This window comes from Zootoca vivipara, chromosome 6 (genome assembly GCF_965207765.1).
Source record: "Zootoca vivipara chromosome 6, rZooViv2.hap1.1, whole genome shotgun sequence".
Taxonomy (NCBI): Eukaryota; Metazoa; Chordata; class Lepidosauria; order Squamata; family Lacertidae; genus Zootoca; species Zootoca vivipara.
Window position 1 is genome coordinate 91,759,540 of NC_142589.1, and position 20,631 is coordinate 91,780,170.

General features: G+C 48.2%; 1 protein-coding gene across 1 annotated transcript; it reads left to right on the plus strand.

Moving 5' to 3' along the window:
• Positions 1 to 495: 495 nt before the first annotated feature.
• Positions 496 to 19,273, plus strand: CDC34 (cell division cycle 34, ubiquitin conjugating enzyme). Its single transcript, XM_060275336.2, has 5 exons — positions 496 to 831; positions 11,365 to 11,451; positions 12,187 to 12,284; positions 15,020 to 15,154; positions 17,936 to 19,273. Exons 1-5 carry the CDS (start codon positions 655 to 657, stop codon positions 18,144 to 18,146), a joined length of 708 nt encoding a protein of 235 aa, XP_060131319.1. The 5' UTR covers positions 496 to 654; the 3' UTR covers positions 18,147 to 19,273.
• The last annotated feature ends 1,358 nt before the right edge of the window (positions 19,274 to 20,631 follow it).

Sequence of the window (20,631 nt, forward strand, 5' to 3'; positions counted from 1 at the left end):
TCTGGACTTTCATAATTTTTGTAAGCTACTTTTGAGCCCCAGTCTAGGGAAGAGGTAGATTAGACGAAATAATGATGATGATAATTCAATTCATGCCTTGATTACAAAGAAGGCAAAAGAAAAAACCCTTTACAAAAAGAATAAAGCATTGAAATCGTCAGTAAAACAAAAACAAAAACTAGATTTTAAACAGTCATTGAAAGCATTTAGGTAATAAAAAACACAGAGAGATAAGAGAGAAATTCACAAGACAGTTCCCTGCTTATTTGTTTGTCTTTATGTTCAATACATGCGGAAGCCTCCCCTCGCAAAGCCTCCTGGGAAATGCAGTTCTCACCCTCCGGTCCCGCCCTCTTTCCCCCTCCGGAGACGCCACTCATTGGTAGCCGTGCGTGATGGGCGGAGAAGAGAGGGCGTGTCGCCGCCGCCGCGCCGCCTACAGGGGAGGAACTACGCCTCCCAAGCGGCCCCGCGCGCGCTCTCTGTTGTTATCGTCGCCGCCGACGCCGTTCCAGTGGCTCGAGCCCCTCCGCGGCGCTCTTTCGGGTCCGTAGCGGCCTTCTCTCCCCTCCCCCGTCACGCTCCTCCTCTCCCCGGGCCGCGCCGCTCACGCGAGCCCCCGGCTTCACCCGAGGCCTACCCGTCCCTCCGACCATGGCGCGGCCGTCCGTGCCCAGCTCGCAGAAGGCGCTGCTGCTGGAGCTGAAGGGGCTCCAAGAGGAGCCCGTGGAGGGTTTCCGCGTCAGCCTGGTGGACGAGGGGGACCTCTACAACTGGGAGGTGGCCATCTTTGGGCCCCCCAACACCCACTACGAGGGGGGCTACTTCAAGGTGAGACGGCGGGGGGGGGGGCTGGGGGCCGGGGGTGGAAACACACGGGGGTTGTGCCCTACTCCAGAGGAGACCCACTTTAAAGTAGAAGGAAGTGGCTGGTTTGGGTCCTTTGGCCTCCAAGTGGGTCTACTCTGAGGCAGGGCGAGTTTTACTCCAGAGGAGACCCACTGAAAGGAAAAGGATGTGGCTGATTTGGGTAAAGCAGGGCGACTGTTAGTCCTGATCCACAGGAGGACCACTGAAAGTAGAGGGAAGTGGCTGATTTGGATCCTTTGGCTTCCAAGAGTTTCTGCTCTAAAGCAGGGTGAGTTTTACTCCAGAGGAGACCCACTGAAAGTAAAAGGATATGGCTGGCATGTGTCCCTTGATTTCATGGTTCCACTCTGGAGCAGGATGACCTGTAACCCTGCTCCAGAGTAATGAATGGGCATGGCTTAGTGGCCTGCTCTGGAGTATTAAGTTTTGCCTCAATATTCCCATTACATTAACTTGGGGGCCAGTGTCCTCAACTGGGTCTGCCCTAAAGCGGGGCAGGTTTTCGCCAGTGTTTGTCCTACACCAGAGGAGACCCATTGAAGGTAAAAGGATGTGGTTGGCTTGGGGCCCATGGACTTCAGCTAGTCTGCTGTGATGGAGAAGTTGTACCCAGTGTTAGTTCTGCTCCAGAGTAGACCCCTTGAAATTAAAGAACAATGGTGACTTTGGTCCACTGACTTCAGTGGGCCTGCTTTGGAGTAAAACATGGTACCCAGAGTGGAGCCATTGTGATTAATGGACGTTGCTGGAGTTTAGACAAGTTCGTGTTAGTCCCAAAGCGATTGCTCTCATTTTAGGGAAGAGTTGTATCCAGTGTTAGTCATGTTCAGAGTAGAGAGCCATTGAAATCAAAACTATGAGCAACAGAAGAATGGCATGACTTAGCAGAGCTAATGGCCCATCTAGGTTAGCATCCTGTTTTCACAATGAGGAACCAAATGCCCATTTTGGGGAGACAAACACTTTGTATTTCCCAACAAGAGGCAGTCAGAGCCATACTGCCTGGACCTCAGAGGTAGAGCATAGCCATGAGGCATTGTAATTCCTCTATGAATTTGTCCAGTCCTCTTTTAAAACCCTCCAAGTCTGCGGCTGCCACTGTCTCCTGCGGGAGTGAGTTCCATGGGTTAACTATCCGGTGGGCGAATAAGTCCTCCTTCTTACCTGTCCTTAATCTTCTAACTGTTCAGTTTCATTGGAGTTATAGCATTAGGGGGGGGGGTATCTGTCTACTTCCTCTATGCCGTGCATTTTTTTTTTACAATCTTGAGTCATGTCTCCTCTTGCTCGCCTTCTCTCTGAACTTAAAAAGTAAATAGACCTTATTAAAATTTACAAGTGAAACTCGTGCATAAATTCTAAACTTAGGGTTTTGTCCAACTAGACTACACTTGGAGCAGACCATTTGAAAATAATTGGCCTAAGTTAATTGGGTCTGCTTGGGGTAGGACTTAAAAGACAGCAATTTTAAGGGTATAGTCATACTGTTGAGTAGAACCATTAAACTTAATGAATATGGCCAGGTCATATTCAAGAGTAGACCTGTTGAAATGAATGGTCTCGAGTTAGCCATGATGAACTTACTCGAGAGTGTGACTCTCCATGTAATACTAACTGTGGGTTATATCCAACATTAGTCAAAGCTATTGAAATTAACAAACACGGCTAATTTAGCTCGATTAATTTCAATGAGCCTGTATCTGGGAGCCTTGGTGTATACCAGGCATCCCCAAACTTCGGCCCTCCAGATGTTTTGGACTACAATTCCCATCATCCCTGACCACTGATCCTGATAGCTAGGGATCATGGGAGTTGTAGGCCAAAACATCTGGAGGGCCACAGTTTGGGGATGCCTGGTGTATACTCACTGAAATCGGGTTAGTCATGATGAACTTAATTCAGGGTTAACATCATTTCACCGGGTCGACTCTGCATATGATTCCCCCCCTCTAGCTACAACTTTATAAATATATGCAAATAATCCTAATGTGTGCACACTAAACGGAAATCATTGATAAGTCTTATTTCCGAGTCAATATGCATGACATTGCACTGCAAGTGTATTTTATTGCTGTTATTTATAAATTTCCTTTTACATGCGCGTCAAGGTGATTTGCAGGCATGCCATACAGACCACTAAAAATAGCTTAAAAACAGGAAAAAATAACAACAGCCAGTAGCCACAGGTTTGAAATCTACACAAATGGAAACCTAAGTCAGAGGCCTTTTCACCCAGCTGTAAAAGCCTGTCAAAACAAAAAGGTATTTAATTGTTTCTGGAAAGTGCAGGTAGTAATAATTATTACCCACCCACCCCGGCCCATCTGCCTGGGTGGCCCCAGCCACCCTGGGCAGCTTCAACACAATATAAAAACATAATAAAACATCAAATCTTAAAAACGTCCCTATCCGGGGCTGCTTTCAGATGTTGTATAGTTGCTTATCTGTTTGACATGTGATGGAAGGGCATTCCATAGGGCTGGCACCACCACCGATGAGGCCTCTGCCTGGTTCCGCCCAACCTCGCAGTGTGGGAACCACCAGAAGACCCAGGGGGTGGGCCTCAGTGTCCAAACAGTGTTAGAAACTGGGATAGAAAAGCTAGGAGCCAAATAGCTCCTAGGACCTGGGTTGTGGGCACCAAAACAGAATATCTAGCCACCATTTGGGGAGGAAGGTCAGCAAATACTTCGAGACTTCAAAGCACATACATTTCAGTAATCCTTCCTTGAGTGTCAGCCAGGCGCAAAAAATAAAAATGGCACCCAGACTTTTGGAGGTGCTCGCAAACGGAGGATCTTTAGGTGCGAAATGCTCCTGGCGCCCTGCTAATTTCGAACCCTGGGTCCAAGCAGAACAACGGGGGGGGTCAGGGGTGCTAACTTGAATAAAATATTGTGGGGGGCCAGATAAGCCCCGCCCTGCATAATCATCACATGACACTGTGCACACACACCATTTGAATGGGAATGCCTATCAATTTTGCAGGGGCCCAAATTTTTTATCGTGGGGGTGGAAGCCCCCATGGCCCCTTGGGGTTGGCTCCTTTGATGGGGGTGGAGACTACAGGGTCAAGGCCGTTTAGGACATTAAAGGTCGGCACCAGCACTTTGAATTGCACTCGGAAACAGACTGGGAACCAATGTAGATCATTTAGGGCCAGTGTTATATGGTCCCCGGTGGCCGTTCGCAGTCACCGGCCCGGCAGCCGCATTCTGGGTTAGTTGTAGTTTCCGAGGCACCTTCAAAGGCAGCCCCACGTAGAGTTGATTGCAGTAGTCCAAGCGGGAGATAACCAGAGCATGCACCACTTCTTGTGAGACAGAGCTCAGATAATGGGCTCCTCTCATATCTCGGTAGGGATGCTGTTTTCACATAATAGTGTGGTTTCTCAAGTAACCTAGTCGTGAGCTGCATAGGCCTTTATGAATTAGTACCAAAATCTGGAACTTGAGGAAACCCAGCAATGCCCAATGTTGACAGAGATTAATTTTAAAACATCTTAAGTTCTAAGATTGAAGTCTTCTGCCTGCTTTCCTGGAAGGCTGCCCTGGTGAATACAGTAGGCTTCCTTCTGAGTCAACACACCCTGGATGGCTCTCTTGGTACGTAGAAGTAAAACTAAGTTTATAAGAAGAGGCTTCCTGGATCAGACAATTGGCCCCTTTTAGTCCAGCTTCCTGTCCTCATATTGGCCACCCAGATGCCTCCAAGCAGGACCTGAGTGCAACATTAAGGAGAGTCCACTAATGTTCCAGCGTTTACCACCAGGAATTTCTTCCTGGTGTTTAGTCAGAATCTCTTTCCCCAGCATTCAGAAACACTCTTCTTCCTGTGACATTGAACTAGATGTCGACATAGCTAAACAGGAGTGCCGGTTATCCCCATAAATAAACAGGCACGTAGATATCCAAACAGGAAGCACGTAAGTACAGATTTCGTTGCATAAATAGGAAAGATTTTTTTTTTATAATGCATATTATTAAAACATCTAGGCTGTTTTCCCACCCTGTGAGCCTTCCAGGCAGTGTACGAAAATATTCATTAAAAAATAAACAAACATTAATCCTCACTATTAAAAACAACAAAGGAGCAGAATTGGTTTTATTTTATTTATTTTGTCCCGTTTGCCAGCCACTTCTCACGAACCACCTCAAAGGGATTTCGCAGTAAAAGCACCAACCGTTTTATTTTTATTTTCCTTTCAAAATATGTGTAAAAACGGTTAGACGATTCCATTCACAAAATAATTTAAAACGCTGCTGTGCGGCGAAGCGATTTCACACCTGATATACAGAATGGGAAGGGGGAAAGCAGAAGACAGAGGCAGCAACCTCAGTAAAGCAGAGCTAGTTGCTTAACCAGAATTGCAGGCCCATTGAAATATAGAAGTAGAATGGTAAACAGTAAAGGTAAATATAGAAATGTCTAAATATGAACAGTGTTGTAAATAGCCACACACTGTGAAGTGAATATCCAGAGGGGAAATATATTAAGTGTAGGAACTATAAAGCGTGCCAGTAAAGAGGTAAACAGACTTTGGGGCTGCCAATCCAGGGCATGGGTCCTTGCTAAGTATGTTTCTGTGAATTCCTATTCTGAGTATTTCGAATTCTGATCATAAGCAGTCTGCTCAAGGATGTGCTGAGAAGCCTGGTTTTCTCGCCTTCCAAGGTGACCTAAATAATAGGTATATAACAAGAAGTACCCCACAGTAGTGCCAAAAAAGGAGATCCGTTTTTCGCAGTTACTGAAGAGTCATTGCTTTTTGTTAATGTCCCAACATGATTCATCCCCTAAAGGCCTTACTCAGGGGCCTTTTCTACGGAAAAAAAGAGAAGACAAGAATTAATAAACACTCCTTAGAACTCATTTTAAAAACGATCTGCAAAGCCACACATTTATAAAACCCTGATTTTCTCCATTCCCTCATCAACATTTTTCACATTAAAACTTACTAGAAAACTCCTACCAAATGGGATTGCTTGTCCCGTGTACACAGGGTTTACTCATAAGTAGCTCAGTGCAAAACTCCCAAAGGACCTGCAGGGAAAAAATAAAATAAAGCAGGGGTCAGCAAACTTTTTCGGCAGGGGGCCGGTCCACTATCCCTCAGACCCTGTGGGGGGGCCGGACTATATTTTGAAAAAATATATGAATGAATTCCTATGCCCCACAAATAACCCAGAGATGCATTTTAAATAAAAGGACACATTCTACTCATGTAAAAACACCAGGCAGGCCCTACAAATAACACAGAGATGCATTTTAAATAAAAGGACACATTCTACTCATGTAAAAACATGCTGATTCCCGGATCATTCGCGGGCCAGATTTAGAAGGCGATTGGGCCGCATCCGGCCCCCGGGCCTTAGTTTGAGGACCCCTGAAATAAAGGAACATATAGCCCAGGCATGTCTAAAGTCCGACCAGGGGGGGCCTAATCCGACCCGCTGACTGATTTAATCCGGCCCCTGTGGCAGTTTATTTCCTTTGGTAAAATCCCCCCCCCAAAAAAAAATTCATAAAAAATAGCTCAACAACAACTTCAATCCTAAACAAAGGTCAACAACTTTGGCCGGCCCTCACATGTGTTCACTTAATCAGATCTGACCCTCTTTGGAAATTATTTGGACACCCCTGGTGTAGGCCAAACAAACGCTCAGCTTCTTTCTCGTGTTTGTGGCATTTTTTTCAGTGCCATTTAACAGATTGTTTAGCATATTCTAGATATGTTTTTAAAGCAAATTGATTTGCTGCAAAAGCTGGACATCTCTCAATCTTTGACATTGTAGTTCTAGTCAGTCAGTGCACTTCTCAGTAACACCAGGGCTTTTAGTATTTATCTCATTCCAAATATTTAAATACTGTAATACTATTTCCCCATTTCCTTGGGTCTCCAGCTGTATTTGGACTACGGTTCCCATCATCCCTGACCACTGGTCCTGATAGCTAGGGATGATGGGAGTTGTTGTCTAAAAACAGCTGAAGACCCAAGGTTGGGAAACACTGTTCTACAGCCCTTTAAATGTGTCTGTGGGAAGGGTGTGCGTGTGTGTGTTGTTATTTTTATCCTGTATTTTATTCTGTGAACTTCCCTGAGACCAAATGACGAAGGGTGTATATACATCTAACAAAAAATAATAACTCCTCCAACCCCCTGAACTTCTCTTTCCCTGAAAAGTTACAAACTTGTGGAACCGCCCTTCCCAGTAATAATGGAAATAATAATAATTTATTATTTATACCCCGCCCATCTGGCTGGGTTTCCCCAGCCACTTTGGGCGGCTTACAACAGAAAAATGAAATAAAATAATCTATTAAACATTAAAAGCCTCGCTCCCTAAACGAGGCTGCCTTCAGATGTCTTCTAAAAATCTGGTAGCTGTTTTTTTCTTTGACATATGATGGGTCCCACCACCGAGAAGGCCCAACTGACTTGGGCAATTCTTTTGTGTCTTCCCATTTTATTTTCGCCAGCATGGTAATGAGGTCTGGAGTAATTCACCCCTTCCCGAAAACTGGGCAGAGGCTTTTTCTTCTTCTTCCTGGGTGTATGTTTAGTAGGTCATAGGGATCCACAGGAAATAAACAAACAAGCTTCTTCCTCTGAGCCAATTTTGGCCCAGGAAGCTACTTTGGGTAGGTTTATGAGCCTGTTTTGCAACTCTGAGGTTCCTGCCCATCTGCCCTTTTTTGCCTCACCCCCCGACAAACCTGTCTGAGTCAGATCAGGAGTTGACTGAGATCAGGTGGCTTGGGTGTTGTTTCTTGGCAGATCTCCTAAAACCTAAGCCCTAGGGCTCGCCCCTGGATGACACCAACGTATGGGGGTGACGTCTCTTGTTTCGTCGTGTAGATGATAATATCAAGCAACACTAGCAATAAGATGAGTTTCAGTCCTATGCCTGTCGGCTCAGAAGCAAGCCTGTTGGAGTTTTACATGGCTTCCTTCCAGGAATCCTTGCATGCCGTCATCCTCGCATGCTGTTAAAGAATTCCTAGCAAAGTTATTTACATGGTGTTGGCTAGCTACCTTGGGACATCTCTCTAAGTTAGGCCAGTAGTACTATCCTAATATGGCTAAGGGAGCAGGTGGCACTGTGGTCTAAACCATGGAGCTTCTTGGGCTTGCCGATCGGAAGGTTCGAATCCCCGCGACGGGGTGAGCTCACGTCGCTCCATCCCAGTTCCTGCCAATCTCGGAGTTTGAAAGAACGCCAGTGCAAGTAGATAAATAGGTACCAATGTGGTGGGAAAGTAAATGGCTTTTCTGTGTGCTCTGGTTTCCGTCACGGTGTCCCGTTGCGCCAGAAGCTGTTTAGTCCTGCTGGCCACGTGACCTGGAAAGCTGTCTGTGGACAAACGCCAGCTCCCTCGGCCCGAAAGCGAGATGAATGCCGCAACCCCATAGTCGCATTCGACTGGACTTAACCATCCAGGGGTCCTTTACCTTCTTTTTTCCTGTACCAAATATTGTTGGTAGGAGGGCTGAGGCAAAGAGAAGGCCTTAAGACCAAGCGGTGAGTTTGCAGTTGATGGGACAATTGTGATTCGCACCCGTGGCCACTCTTCATCTGTTTTAGGATTTTTTCAGTTGGGCTTCCCCCCCCCCACTCTGTCCCTGTAAAGCAAACTTGAGGGCCCTCAGGACACTCTGGACATTTGAAAATCTCGCCTCTCATCACCAGTCCTGCTTTACACCCTCACTGAGTTCTTTTTGCCTGGGTGGGATGTATTGCTGTTGTCCGGAGGGAATTCCACAGTTTAACTCTGCGTACCATATTTTCCCGTGTATAAGACTAGGTTTTTTTTACTTTAAAATTATGTGGGAAACTGTGGGTCGTCTTATACATGGGGCAATCTCACCCCCATTTTTCTTAAATTGGAGTCCGTAAAAATAATAGGGGGTGTCTTATACATGAAAGACTCTTGAGAGTCCCATGGACTGCAAGAAGATCAAACCTATCCATTCTTAAGGAAATCAGCCCTGAGTGCTCCCTGGAAGGACAGGTCGTGAAGCTGAGGCTCCAATACTTTGGCCACCTCATGAGAAGAGAAGAATCCTTGGAAAAGACCCTGATGTTGGGAAAGATTGAGGGCACTAGGAGAAGGGGACGACAGAGGACAAGATGGTTGGACAGTGTTCTCGAAGCTACGAACATGAGTTTGACCAAAGTGCGGGAGGCAGTGCAAGACAGGAGTGCCTGGCCTGCTATGGTCCATGGGGTCACAAAGAGTCGGACACGACTAAACGACTAAACAACAATATACATGAAAAAATATGTTAAGTCCTTCCTTTGACCTGTCCTAAATTCCCCAGCATTCAGCTTCACTGAATGTCCACACTTTCTAGTGTTATGGCGATGGAGAACTTTCTCTTTTGGCTTTCTCCAATGTCATGCATGACTTTAGAAATGTCTGTCTGTTGCTTCTTTCTCGCTTTTCAAAAGTCCCAAATGCTGCAACCTTTCCCATAGGGGAGGTATGTTTCGTCATCAGACCTGGAGCATTCCCTCTGGGGAAGGGAGACAGATAAAACAGCCTCCATCCGAAAAAACGGCGCTCGCGTGTATCTTTCCAGGTGCCTCTCCGAGAACAAAAGGTTTTATTCTGCCAACCTTCCCCTCTGTTTGATTTTTGTCTGCGTGGCTTTCCCCTGCATTGTTCCGGGCAGGTTTCCCTCTCCAGTTGGAAAGCTTTCTCGAAATGCTTGTGTGCCCACCAGCTGGTTCACCCTCATCCTCCCCTACCCATGCTCTTGTGCCATGAGGGCCATGTCCCACCCCTGCTTCATAGAACCATAGAATTGTAGACTTGGGTGGGTCCCCCGAGGGACATCTAGCCCAACCTCTTTCAATGCAGCAGTGGCAGGTCAGTCTTCCAGCCTGAACCCTCCTTCCTTTTATTTATCACATCTCTGTCCCAACTTTCCTCCAAGGCAGGAGTCAGCAAACTTTTTCAGCAAGGGGCCGGTCCATTGTCCCTCAGACCTTGCGGGGGGCTGGGTTATATTTTGAAAAACAAAACGAATTTCTACCCAGAGACGCATTTTAAATAAAAGGACACATTCTACTCATGCAAAAACAAGCGGATTCCCGGACCATCCGTGGGCCGGATTTAGAAGGCGATTGGGCCGAATCCGGCCCCCAGGCCTTAGTTTGCCTACCCATGCTCCAAGAAGCTGTGCATGGCTCTCCTTGATTTTTAGCCTCACAACAACCCTCTGAGGTTGGCTGGGCTAAGAGGCCATGATTGGCCCAAGAGCTCCGTGGCCGAGTGGGGATTTGAACCACAGCCTCCTGGGCCCTAGCCGGACCTTTTGATTTCTCCTATTTGTGTCTGGCAATATTCTGCAGCTCAGCACTTTTATGGCACGAGAGGGGGAAGCCCCAACATGCACTCTCTCTTGTCTCTCTCTGCAAAGTAGAAAAAGCTAGGTTGCCCGGAGGCGGCTCTTGCTTGGCACAGGGAAAGAGGTCCCAACGAGCCCGAGCAGGTCGCATGCTCTGTCACGGCCGAGGCAAACCTGGGTGAGGCTCGAAACTTTCAAATGCCGGGGTGGCTTCGGAGGAAGTTGAGGCAGGGAGTGCCCGTGCCGATGGTTACCGTGCACGACTCAGCTGTGCACACAACACAAATGGGGGACTGCCTATGAGAGAAAGCGGCGGGCCTTGAGTCTGTGAGCCGCCATGTGTCCAGGAGCCTTCCCCAGCCATTGGCTGAGTTGCTGTGATGTCATGGAGTGTTCGCAAGCGCCCTGGGCAGTGGTGTTACTCCTCTGAGGAAAGTGGGGTTTTCCTGGAGACTTTTGGCACAATTGTGTGCTGAATTTCACATTCGTTTGCACTTGGTTGCAGCGTCTAAAAATTCGCCAGGCGCGTTTTGCTACTGGGGCAGGACCATGGGTAGGCAAACTAAGGCCCGGGGGCAGGATCCAGCCCAATCGCCTTCTAAATCCATCCTGCGGACGGCCCGGGAATCAGCATGTTTTAATCAGAGTGTCCTTTTATTTAAAATGCATCTCTGGGTTATTTGTGGGGCCTGCCCAGTGTTTTTACATGAGTAGAAGGTGTGCTTTTATTTAAAATGCATCTCTGGGTTATTTGTGGGGCCTGCCCAGTGTTTTTATATGAGTAGAAGGTGTGCTTTTATTTAAAATGCATCTCTGGGTTATTTGTGGGGCCTGCCCAGTGTTTTTACATGAGTAGAAGGTGTGCTTTTATTTAAAATGCATCTCTGGGTTATTTGTGGGGCCTGCCCAGTGTTTTTACATGAGTAGAAGGTGTGCTTTTATTTAAAATGCATCTCTGGGTTATTTGTGGGGCCTGCCCGGTGTTTTTACATGAGTAGAAGGTGTGCCAGCACTTTGAATTGGGCCCAGAAACCCATTGGCAAACGGTGCAGTTGGGTGCAGGGCAGGCAATTCTAACCTACTTGTTCATTGCTGCTTCCCCAACCCCTGACAGCTCTCCCCTTCTCTGTTCTCCGCAGGCTCGTCTCCGATTCCCTATCGACTACCCTTATTCACCACCCACCTTCCGGTTCCTGACCAAAATGTGGCATCCAAACATATACGAGGTATGGTGGCACACTGGGACATGGGCGTCGAGCTGGGATGCCTTGCTGGACACACACAAACACACACTATTTTTCCGCGTATAAAACGATTTACTTATTTGTTTGCTTTAAAAAATTCAGTCAGAAATTAGGGGTCATCTTCTATATGGGTGGTGATGCACAGGGGTTGGTTCTCAAGCTTTGGCCCGTCCTCAGGCTCAGGCTCTTGAAATATGGCAGCCCTAACTTTGGATGACCTCTGCAAACCCGAAGGAGCGTCTCCACCGCCATCGTTCTGCCCGGACACTGAGGTCCAGCACCGAGGGCCTTCTGGCAGTTCCCTCGTTGCGAGAAGCCAAGTTGCAGGGAACTAGGCAGAGGGCCTTCTCGGTGGTGGCACCTGCCCTGTGGAACGCCCTCCCACCAGATGTCAAAGAGGAAAACAACTTCCAGGCTTTTAGAAGACATCTGAAGGCAGCCCTGTTTAGGGAAGCTTTTAATGTGTAATAGATTGTTGTACTGTATTTTAATATTCTGTTGGAAGCCGCGCAGAGTGGCAAGGGAAACCCAGCCAGATGGGCGGGGTATAAATTATTATTATTATTATTAACAACTTTGGCCAACTTTCTTCAAAAAAAAAAAAAGCTCAAAGTCGTTCTGCTCGATGTTTAAAATATCAATTTCTTAATTCGGAGTTTCAAAAAAATAGGGGTTGTCACATACATGCAAAAAAATAACGGTATATCCATCTTTCAGACCGGAGACGTTTGCATTTCCATTCTACACCCTCCGGTGGATGACCCACAGAGTGGAGAGCTGCCTTCAGAAAGATGGAATCCCACGCAGAACGTGAGGTGAGGCCTGAGCTGTAGTTATGCTGTCCCTAGTATGTCATCGTAAGATTACCCAACCCTCCCATCATGGGCAAAGTGAAGCAGTCACATCTGCAGGTGACTGATTTAATTGATTGAATTTAAGCTTGCCTTTACCGTAGCAAGGGATGTGGGTGGCGCTGTGGATTAAACCACAGAGCCTAGGGCTTGCTGATCAGAAGGTCGGCCGTTCAAATCCCCACGACAGGGTGAGCTCCCGTTGCTCGGTCCCTGCTCCTGCCAACCTAGCAGTTCGAAAGCACGTCAAAGTGCAAGTAGATAAATAGGTACCGCTCTGGCGGGAAGGTAAATGGCGTTTCCGTGCGCTGCTCTGGTTCACCAGAAGCGGCTTAGTCATGCTGGCCACATGACCCGGAAGCTGTACGCCAGCTCCCTCGGCCAGTAAAGCGAGATGAGCTCCGTGACCCCAGAGTCTGCGACTGGACCTAACGGTCAGGGGTCCTTTTACCTTTACCTTTAAGCTTGCCTAGCAGGGAGGCAGGAAAATCCGGTGGATATTTCCACAGCCAGTGGCCATATTCCTCTGCCCTGGGAGTTGTTGAACCTCTGCCCGTCAACTGTATCACAGCTCTAATTGGCTGTCTCTAATTTGGCATTATGCCCAGATGCCAGATTGGGGTGTGTAGCTATGTGGAGCTGTAGAACCGACTGGGTTTGTCTTCGACAATAAAGAGTAAACTCTCCGGCGTGTGCATTCCTTGGCTGGAAAGTGCCCTCGATGACCAACATCTGCTGAATTTAAAGGACTCTGGGGTTCTGTTTAGATATTTTGGTACTTTAATGAATTAAGGATTCTGGCTTCCATTAGAACCTTTGAGTCCAGTTCAGTGTTAGAAACTTGGAGGTATAAGCTAGCTGGCATGTGGCACCTTAAACCTAGGTTGCAGTCACCACAGTGGAATGTCTATTCACCAGGGGGTTGGACTAGATGACGCTACAGTTCTATGATCTCAACTGCGTTGCTTGACTATAGCTTGCTCTTACAACAATTCACTGGTCCCAGCATGCAAGGAGGAGAATCACACCCACTGGAAGCTGAAAATGGTACAGTCATACCTTGGTTATCGAACTTAATCCGTTCCGGGAGTCCATTCGACTCCCGAAACCGTTCGAAAACCGAGGCGCAGCTTCCGATTGGCTGCAGGAACTTCCTGCACTCAAGCAGAAGCCACTTCGGAAGTTCAACTTCCGAAAAACGTTCGCAAACCAAAACACTTACCTCTGGGTTTGCGGTGTTTGGGAGTCGATTTGTTCAGCAAATCTAAGAAGCTACAACTGTTGCTAACCTGGCCCCCAGAAATCTCCACATCATCACAACTGGACCCACACTAATAGCAGAATGTGCCAGGCTAATTCCTGGCCCTGTTGGCTCAGGCCAAAACCCCATCTCATCCTGCTTATCACAGTGGCTGATTGTTGTCGTTTAGTCGTGTACGACTCTTGGTGACCCCATGGACCAGAGCACGCCAGGCACTCCACTCTTCCACTGCCTCCCGCAGTTTGGTCAGACTCATGTTGGTGGCTTTGAGAACACTGTCCAACCATCTCATCCTCTGTCGTCCCCTTCTCCTAGTGCCCTCCATCTTTCCCAACATCAGGGTCTTTTCCAGGGAGTCTTCTCTTCTCATGAGGTGGCCAAAGTCTTGGAGCCTCAGCTTCAGGATCTGTCCTTCCAGTGAGCACTCAGGGCTGATTTCCTTCAGAATGGATAGGTTTGATCTTCTTGCAGTCCATGGGACTCTCAAGAGTCTCCTCCAGCACCATAATTCAAAAGCATCAATTCTTCGGCGATCAGCCTTCTTTATGGTCCAGCTCTCACTTCCATACATCACTACCGGGAAAACCATAGCTTTAACTATACGGACCTTTGTTGGCAAGGTGATGTCTCTACTTTTTAAGATGCTGTCTAGGTTTGTGCTCCTGCAGCCAGTCGGAAGCCACGCCGGATGTTCGGCTTCCAAAAATACCGTACTTTTCCGTGTATAAGTCTATGCTTTTTTCCTCTAAAATAATGTTCAAAATCTGGGCTTGTCTTATACATCCCCCCTTTTCTTAAATTGGATTCCCCCAAAATAGGAGGCGTCTTATATATGGGGTGTCTTATAGGCGGAAAATACGGCAGTTCGCACTACTGGGAAAACCATAGCTTTAACTATACGGACCTTTGTAGGCAAGGTGATGTATCTGCTTTTTAAGATGCTGTCTAGGTTTGTCATTGCTTTTCTCCCAAGAAGCAGGCGTCTTTTAATTTCGTGACTGCTGCTGTCACCATCTGCAGTGATCATGGAACCCAAGAAAGTAAAATCTCTCACTGCCTCCATTTCTTTCCCTTCTATTTGCCAGGAGGTGATGGGACCAGTGGCCATGATCTTAGTTTTTTTGATGTTGAGCTTCAGACCACATTTTGCGCTCTCTTTCACCCTCATTAAAAGGTTCTTTAATTCCTCCTCACTTTCTGCCATCAAGGTTGTCTCATCAGCATATCTGAGGTTGTTGATATTTCTTCCAGCAATCTTAATTCTGGCTTGGGATTCAGTGGCTGATTAGGTGGGCGCAATCTGCCATTAAGGTTTCTTTCTTTCCTATTGGTTTTCACCTTCCACAACTCTATTCAAGCGCCAGCGACGTCACTGAGATATTGGCACCTCTTCTGCCCTCACCTTGTCATTTGCTTTTCCTCCCCCCCCCCCACTCAGGACGATTCTCCTCAGCGTGATCTCGCTGCTCAACGAACCCAACACATTCTCTCCTGCCAACGTTGACGCTTCGGTGATGTACAGGAAGTGGAAGGAGAGCAAAGGCAAAGATCAGGAATACACAGACATCATCAGGTTGGTGGGGGAAGCCCGGCTCTCTGCGTAACTGGGCGCCAGAGATCATTGATGTGCTCCGGTCTTTGCGGACCAGGCTGGAGCTTAGAGAGCGGAATCATTCTGGGCGTTTTCAGGAGGTTACTGAGAAAACGAGCCTGCCCTCACAAGGAGGGTGACCAGGATAATGAGGGGCCTAGGATACAGGTGGGGGACCTCACCCTGGCTCTTACAACATAGGAAGAGCCATCTGGATCCAGCCAATGACCCATCTAGTTCAGCATCCTCTTTTCGCAGTGGCCAACCAGATGCCTGTGCGCAGTGTTAGAAACTGAGATAGGAACGCTAGGAGCTCAGTAGCACCTTAAACCTAGGTTGTGGGCGCAACGGAATTCCCAGGTGCGCATTTATTTTTATAACTAGAATACAAAGCTGAAAATGAATGAACTGCAGCTAAAATATTATGTTTATTTTTCGCACAGTCTAGTCCTTCCCCTGCCCGCCCCCCTAATATTCTTAAGAGGGTCTCTTCTCTAGTCTTCAGAGAGTGGCTGGAAGTGGGGAGGCAGCAAAAGGTCCTCCTTTCCTTCCACTCTGCAGTTTTAATCTGAAATATTAGGCCCAGAGCTCAGAAACGACATCTGATAGGAGGGCATTTCATAGGGTGGGTTCCACCACTGAGAAGGCCCTCTGCCTGGTTCCCTGTAACCTCACTTCTTGCAGGGGGGGAACTGCCAGAAGGCCCTTGGCGCTGGACCTCCGTGTCCGGGCTGGATGATGGGGGTGGAGACGCTCCTTCAGGGATACTGGGCCGAGACCGTTTAGGGCTTTCAAGGTCAGCACTAACACTTTGAATTGTGCTCGGAAACGTACTGGGAGAGGAAGGGACTTGGGCAGCTGTGGGGAGCCAGGGGCCTTCAGCAGCCGGAGGTGAATCACTGTGCTCATTAGGCCGACATTCCTGTGCAGATCCTGTTCTTGCTAATAGTGGACTCCAGCTTGCTCCATGTAAATCACGGCTGGCTTGCTCCTGTCCTGGTGGGCCATTTGGTCCGATCCTGTACAGTCGTACCTCGGGTTACGAACACCTCGGGTTATGAACTCCACAAACCTGGAAGTATTTTCGCCGTGCGCGTTCTGCGCATGTGCAAAGCGTGGGAATCGTGGGAATTGCGCATGCGCAAAATGGCGCTTTGGGTTACGAACTGCGTCCCGGAATGGATCGTGTTCGTAACCCGAGGTACCACTGTACTTTATCTTGTGGTTACAGTTACATTTGTGGAGAAAAGTCTGAGCTAGGTCTCCGGCTTTCTATCCTGTGGCTTCCATCCTCTGTAAAGATGAGCCATGTGCTGCTGGCTAAGAGCCTTTAGGAAGATGGGAAGAGAGCAAAAAGAAGACGATGACTGCTTGACTAGCCCCTTTACAGGGTTTGCTAGGGTCACGCCCATCTACCTGGTCACACACAAGGGGAGGAGGCTCCAGAGCAGGTATGACAGGAAGTCCTCACTGTTTGGAGCAACATTCCCCTGTATGTCCACTCTAGGCAACAGGAAATGTTGTGTTTGACTGCTTCAGTGATGATACATCCCACAGATCCAGCACCCCTTAATGCACGGGTGTCAAACACAAGGCCCGGGGGCCAAATCCGGCCCGCCAGACCTCGTCATGTGGCCCGCCGAGCGCCCCAGCCAGCGGGACCCAGCAGTGGGACCTTGCTGCTGAAGCGCAGCGCCAACAAAGCGCCGACAAACAGCTGGGCCCGGGGAAATGCTTTTTGCCCCTGGGTCCCTTCGCGCTCTTTTCTGGCGCTGAATCAAGGCGGCGACCCCCCCTTCCCTTTCTTTCTTCCTCTCTCTCGTTCTTATTCTTTCTTTCCCTCTCCTTCCTTCCTTCTTTATCTCTGTCTTCTCTCCCTCTTTCTTTTTCTTTCCTTCTTTATTCCTTCTTTCCTACTCTTCTTTCTCTCACCTCTTTCCTTCCTCTCTCCCTCCTGCTCCCTCTTTCCTTCCTTCCTTCCTTCCTTACGTCCTTCCCAACTTTCTTCCTCTCCCTCATTCTTATTCTTTCTTTCCCTCTACTTCCTTCCTTCTTTCTCCCTTTCCATCTTCTCTCCCTCTTTCTTTTTCTTTCCTTCTTTATTCCCTTCCTTATTTCCTACTCTTCTTTCTCTCCCCTCTTTCCTTCCTTCCTCTCTCCCTCCCACTGCCTCTTTTCTCCCTCCCTCCCTCCCTCCCTCCCTCCCTCCCCTCCCTCTCCCTCTCCTCAGAAACATAGGATGCTGCTTTATACTTCTGGCCCTTAAACCCTGGAACCAGGAGAGCAGCTCCAGTGAGTCAACCTCAGCCAGTCCCTTTGGTGAAGGGTGGTGGCTCACTGGCAGAACATCTGTCCTGCATGCAGAAGGACCCCAGCATCTCCAGGTACTAGTAGCTCTGCAAAGGTCCTGCATGAAACCCTAGCGAGCCTCCACCACCCAGTGCAGTTACCAAAAATCATTTTTCAATAAATTGTACAATAATTGTACATTTGAATATCTACTTGCCATTATTCTGACTATGTTTCTGCTTTCAGAGCTAGTTATTACTTACATTATTACAAAAAACAGTAATAATTGAATGCAGTGACAATAATTTATGATAATAAAGAGTGGACACATAGTCCTACAGATACAACCGGCCCTTTGAGGGTGACCAAACTGCTGATGCGGCCCCCGATGAATTTGAGTTTGACACCCCTGCCTTAATGCTCTTCCGCCCCCCCGAATCCCTGTTGCAAACGAATGTCTTCCCACCCAACTAGGAAGCAGGTCCTCGGAACCAAGGTGGATGCAGAGCGCGACCAAGTCAAGGTCCCGACGACGCTGGCAGAGTATTGCGTCAAGACCAAGACTCCAGCGCCGGACGAGGGCTCGGACCTCTTCTACGACGACTATTACGAGGACGACGAGATGGACGACGAGGTCAACAGCTGCTACGGGGACGAAGACGATTCCGGCAACGAGGAGTCTTGACGAGGGACACCTCCCCCTCCCCGCCATTCTCCTCAGCCCCCTCTTTTTCTCCGCACCCCCTCTCTGCCCCCTTCCCTCCACCGCTGCCTCCTGCTGCTGCCGCTCCCGATAGTAGCAATAAACTATCTGACTCTTTTACTTGAACCCAGGACGCCACCCGGCTGAGACTCGGAAACAAAGCAAAAAAAAAAAAAAAAGAGAACCCTCTCTGGCCCTGAGACGCGAAACAGAACGAAAGAAAAAACTCTACCTCAAAAGGGAGACTCTGCTTCTGCTGGAATTGGGGGTGGGGTGGGGTGGGGGGGTTGCCTGTGTGCAGGGAGGGTTGGCAAATCTACAATTTGGCTTAAAATGCTGTGCGTGGGTTTTTTTGTGTGTGTTGTCGGTTTGTTTGTTTTTGTAAAAAAAAGAAGAAGAAGAAGAAGCTGGGAGGACAGGAGAGGGGAGAGTGTGTTCGTTCCTACCAAGCAGTGGCCAAATCCAGCGGCATCTTCTGCTCCCAGTTAAGAAAGACTGCAAAAAAGGGGGGGGGAGGACCTTGTAGCAAGTCCTTTGCGGAGCATTGAGGGTGGGGTGGGGGTTTGGAGGAAGGGCCTGTTTATTTCATTTTATTAGGCCATGTTGCTTTTTGGGGAGGGGATTCTTAGTAAGGGCTCTCTAGTTGCATGGGTTGGGGTGGTGGGTGTGGGGAGGATAATATTTTTGATATCGGCCACACTAAGTCCAGATCGAAAAGTCTCCTCTCCTAGATTGGCCCTGCTGTGTCACCTGCCGCCACTGGGTGGCGCTTGCACACCACCTGCTTCCTGTAGCTTTTGACATCCCCTTTTCCCGCTAGGTGATATTTTCCCACCCACCTTCGTGCGCACCCCCAACCCGGCCTTTCTTGGAGTTTGCTTGGTGGCTGTGCAGTTTCAAAAACCTACAGAGGGACTTTCTGGGAAAGGGTGGCAAGTCCTTCTGCAAAAAGCAAAATGAAAATTTGAAAATGATGGTTTCAGGGAATCAGGGAAAGCGGGGTAGGGGCGTATTTTTTTTTAAGCATCAAGGTGTGGGCGATTTCTTTTTTAGTTTGTTTTTTCTCCTAGTTTTTTGAAACTATTTAATAAAATGGACTTTGAAAGGAACTGTGGTATTGGACAGCAGCGTTGCCACAGCGCAGCCTGGGTTTTGTGTCTTTTTACTCTGGTGTAAAGAGGGGGCACAATCACCCACTCTACCTGTTTATTTTTATTTTATTTATTACATTAGTCTGCCCATTTTCACCTGGGGAGCTCCTTTTGATCCTCAACAACAGCTCTGCCGGGGGTGGTTGCACCGAGATACTGTGACTTAGATTCATAGAATTGTAGAGTTGGGAGGGACCACACGGGTCATCTAGTCCAACCTCCTGCAATGCAGGAATCTTTCACCCAACGTGGGGTTTGAGCCTGCCATCATGAGATTAAGAGACGTGGTCTCTAAGGTCACCTGGTGAGCTTCATTGTCTGCATAGCAGAGGGGATTTGAACTTGGGGTCTCCCCAGCCCTAGTCCCATTCTCTTGTCACTGCTTGTCCATGCCGGTTCTCTGGTTTGTTGAGAGCCTGGCCTGATTTATAGCTTTCAGGCTCAGGGTTCCTTAACGAAAAGGCCATTACAGGTGGGTAAGCCCCCTCTCAGCAGCATGCATGTAACGGGAAATGTTAGGTATGTTCTGTGCCTGCAGGGGCATGGCCATTGAGAGTTGTAGTCCAATATCATCTAGAGGGGCACTGGTTCCCCACTGCTGACCTAGAGGAGTGGTGGGCTCCTCAGGCAGAGGCCAGACAGGCAATTTCCTCTGGATTGCCTGTGTTGAGTGTTCCTCCATGAATTTGTCTGATCCTCTTTTACAGCCACCTAATTTGGTGGTCACGCGGGCTTGCCAATCAGAAGGTCGGCGGTTCGAATCCCTGCGACGGGGTCAGCTCCCGTTGCTCGGTCCCTGCTCCTGCCAACCTAGCAGTTCAAAAGCACGTCAAAGTGCAAGTAAATAAATAAGTACTGCTTCGGCGGAAGGTAAACAATGTTTCTGTGCGCTGCTCTGATTCGCCAGTAGCAGTTAGTCATGCTGGCCACATGACCCAGAAGCTGTCTGTGGACAAACGTTGGTTCCCTCGGCCTATTGAGCGAGATGAGTGCCGCAACCCCAGAGATGTCTGCGACTGGGCCTAACGGGTCCCTTTACCTAATTTGGTGGCCACCACTACCTGACATGGGAGGAGGGAAAATGCTGTGTGTTAAAAATGCACTGCATGAAGAAGTCCTTCCATTTACATGTCCTGAATCAGACGTCCATAAGTTCTAGCATTACAGGAGGAGTTCTAGCATTACAGGAGGAGGAAAAACTTTTATTTTCAGTTCCTCAAAAGGAATACATTGAGGTGAGGCTAGAACCAGAACTGCATGCTCTATTCCAAATGCGATTGCACCAAAGATTTCTATGATGCCATTCTTGATATCTG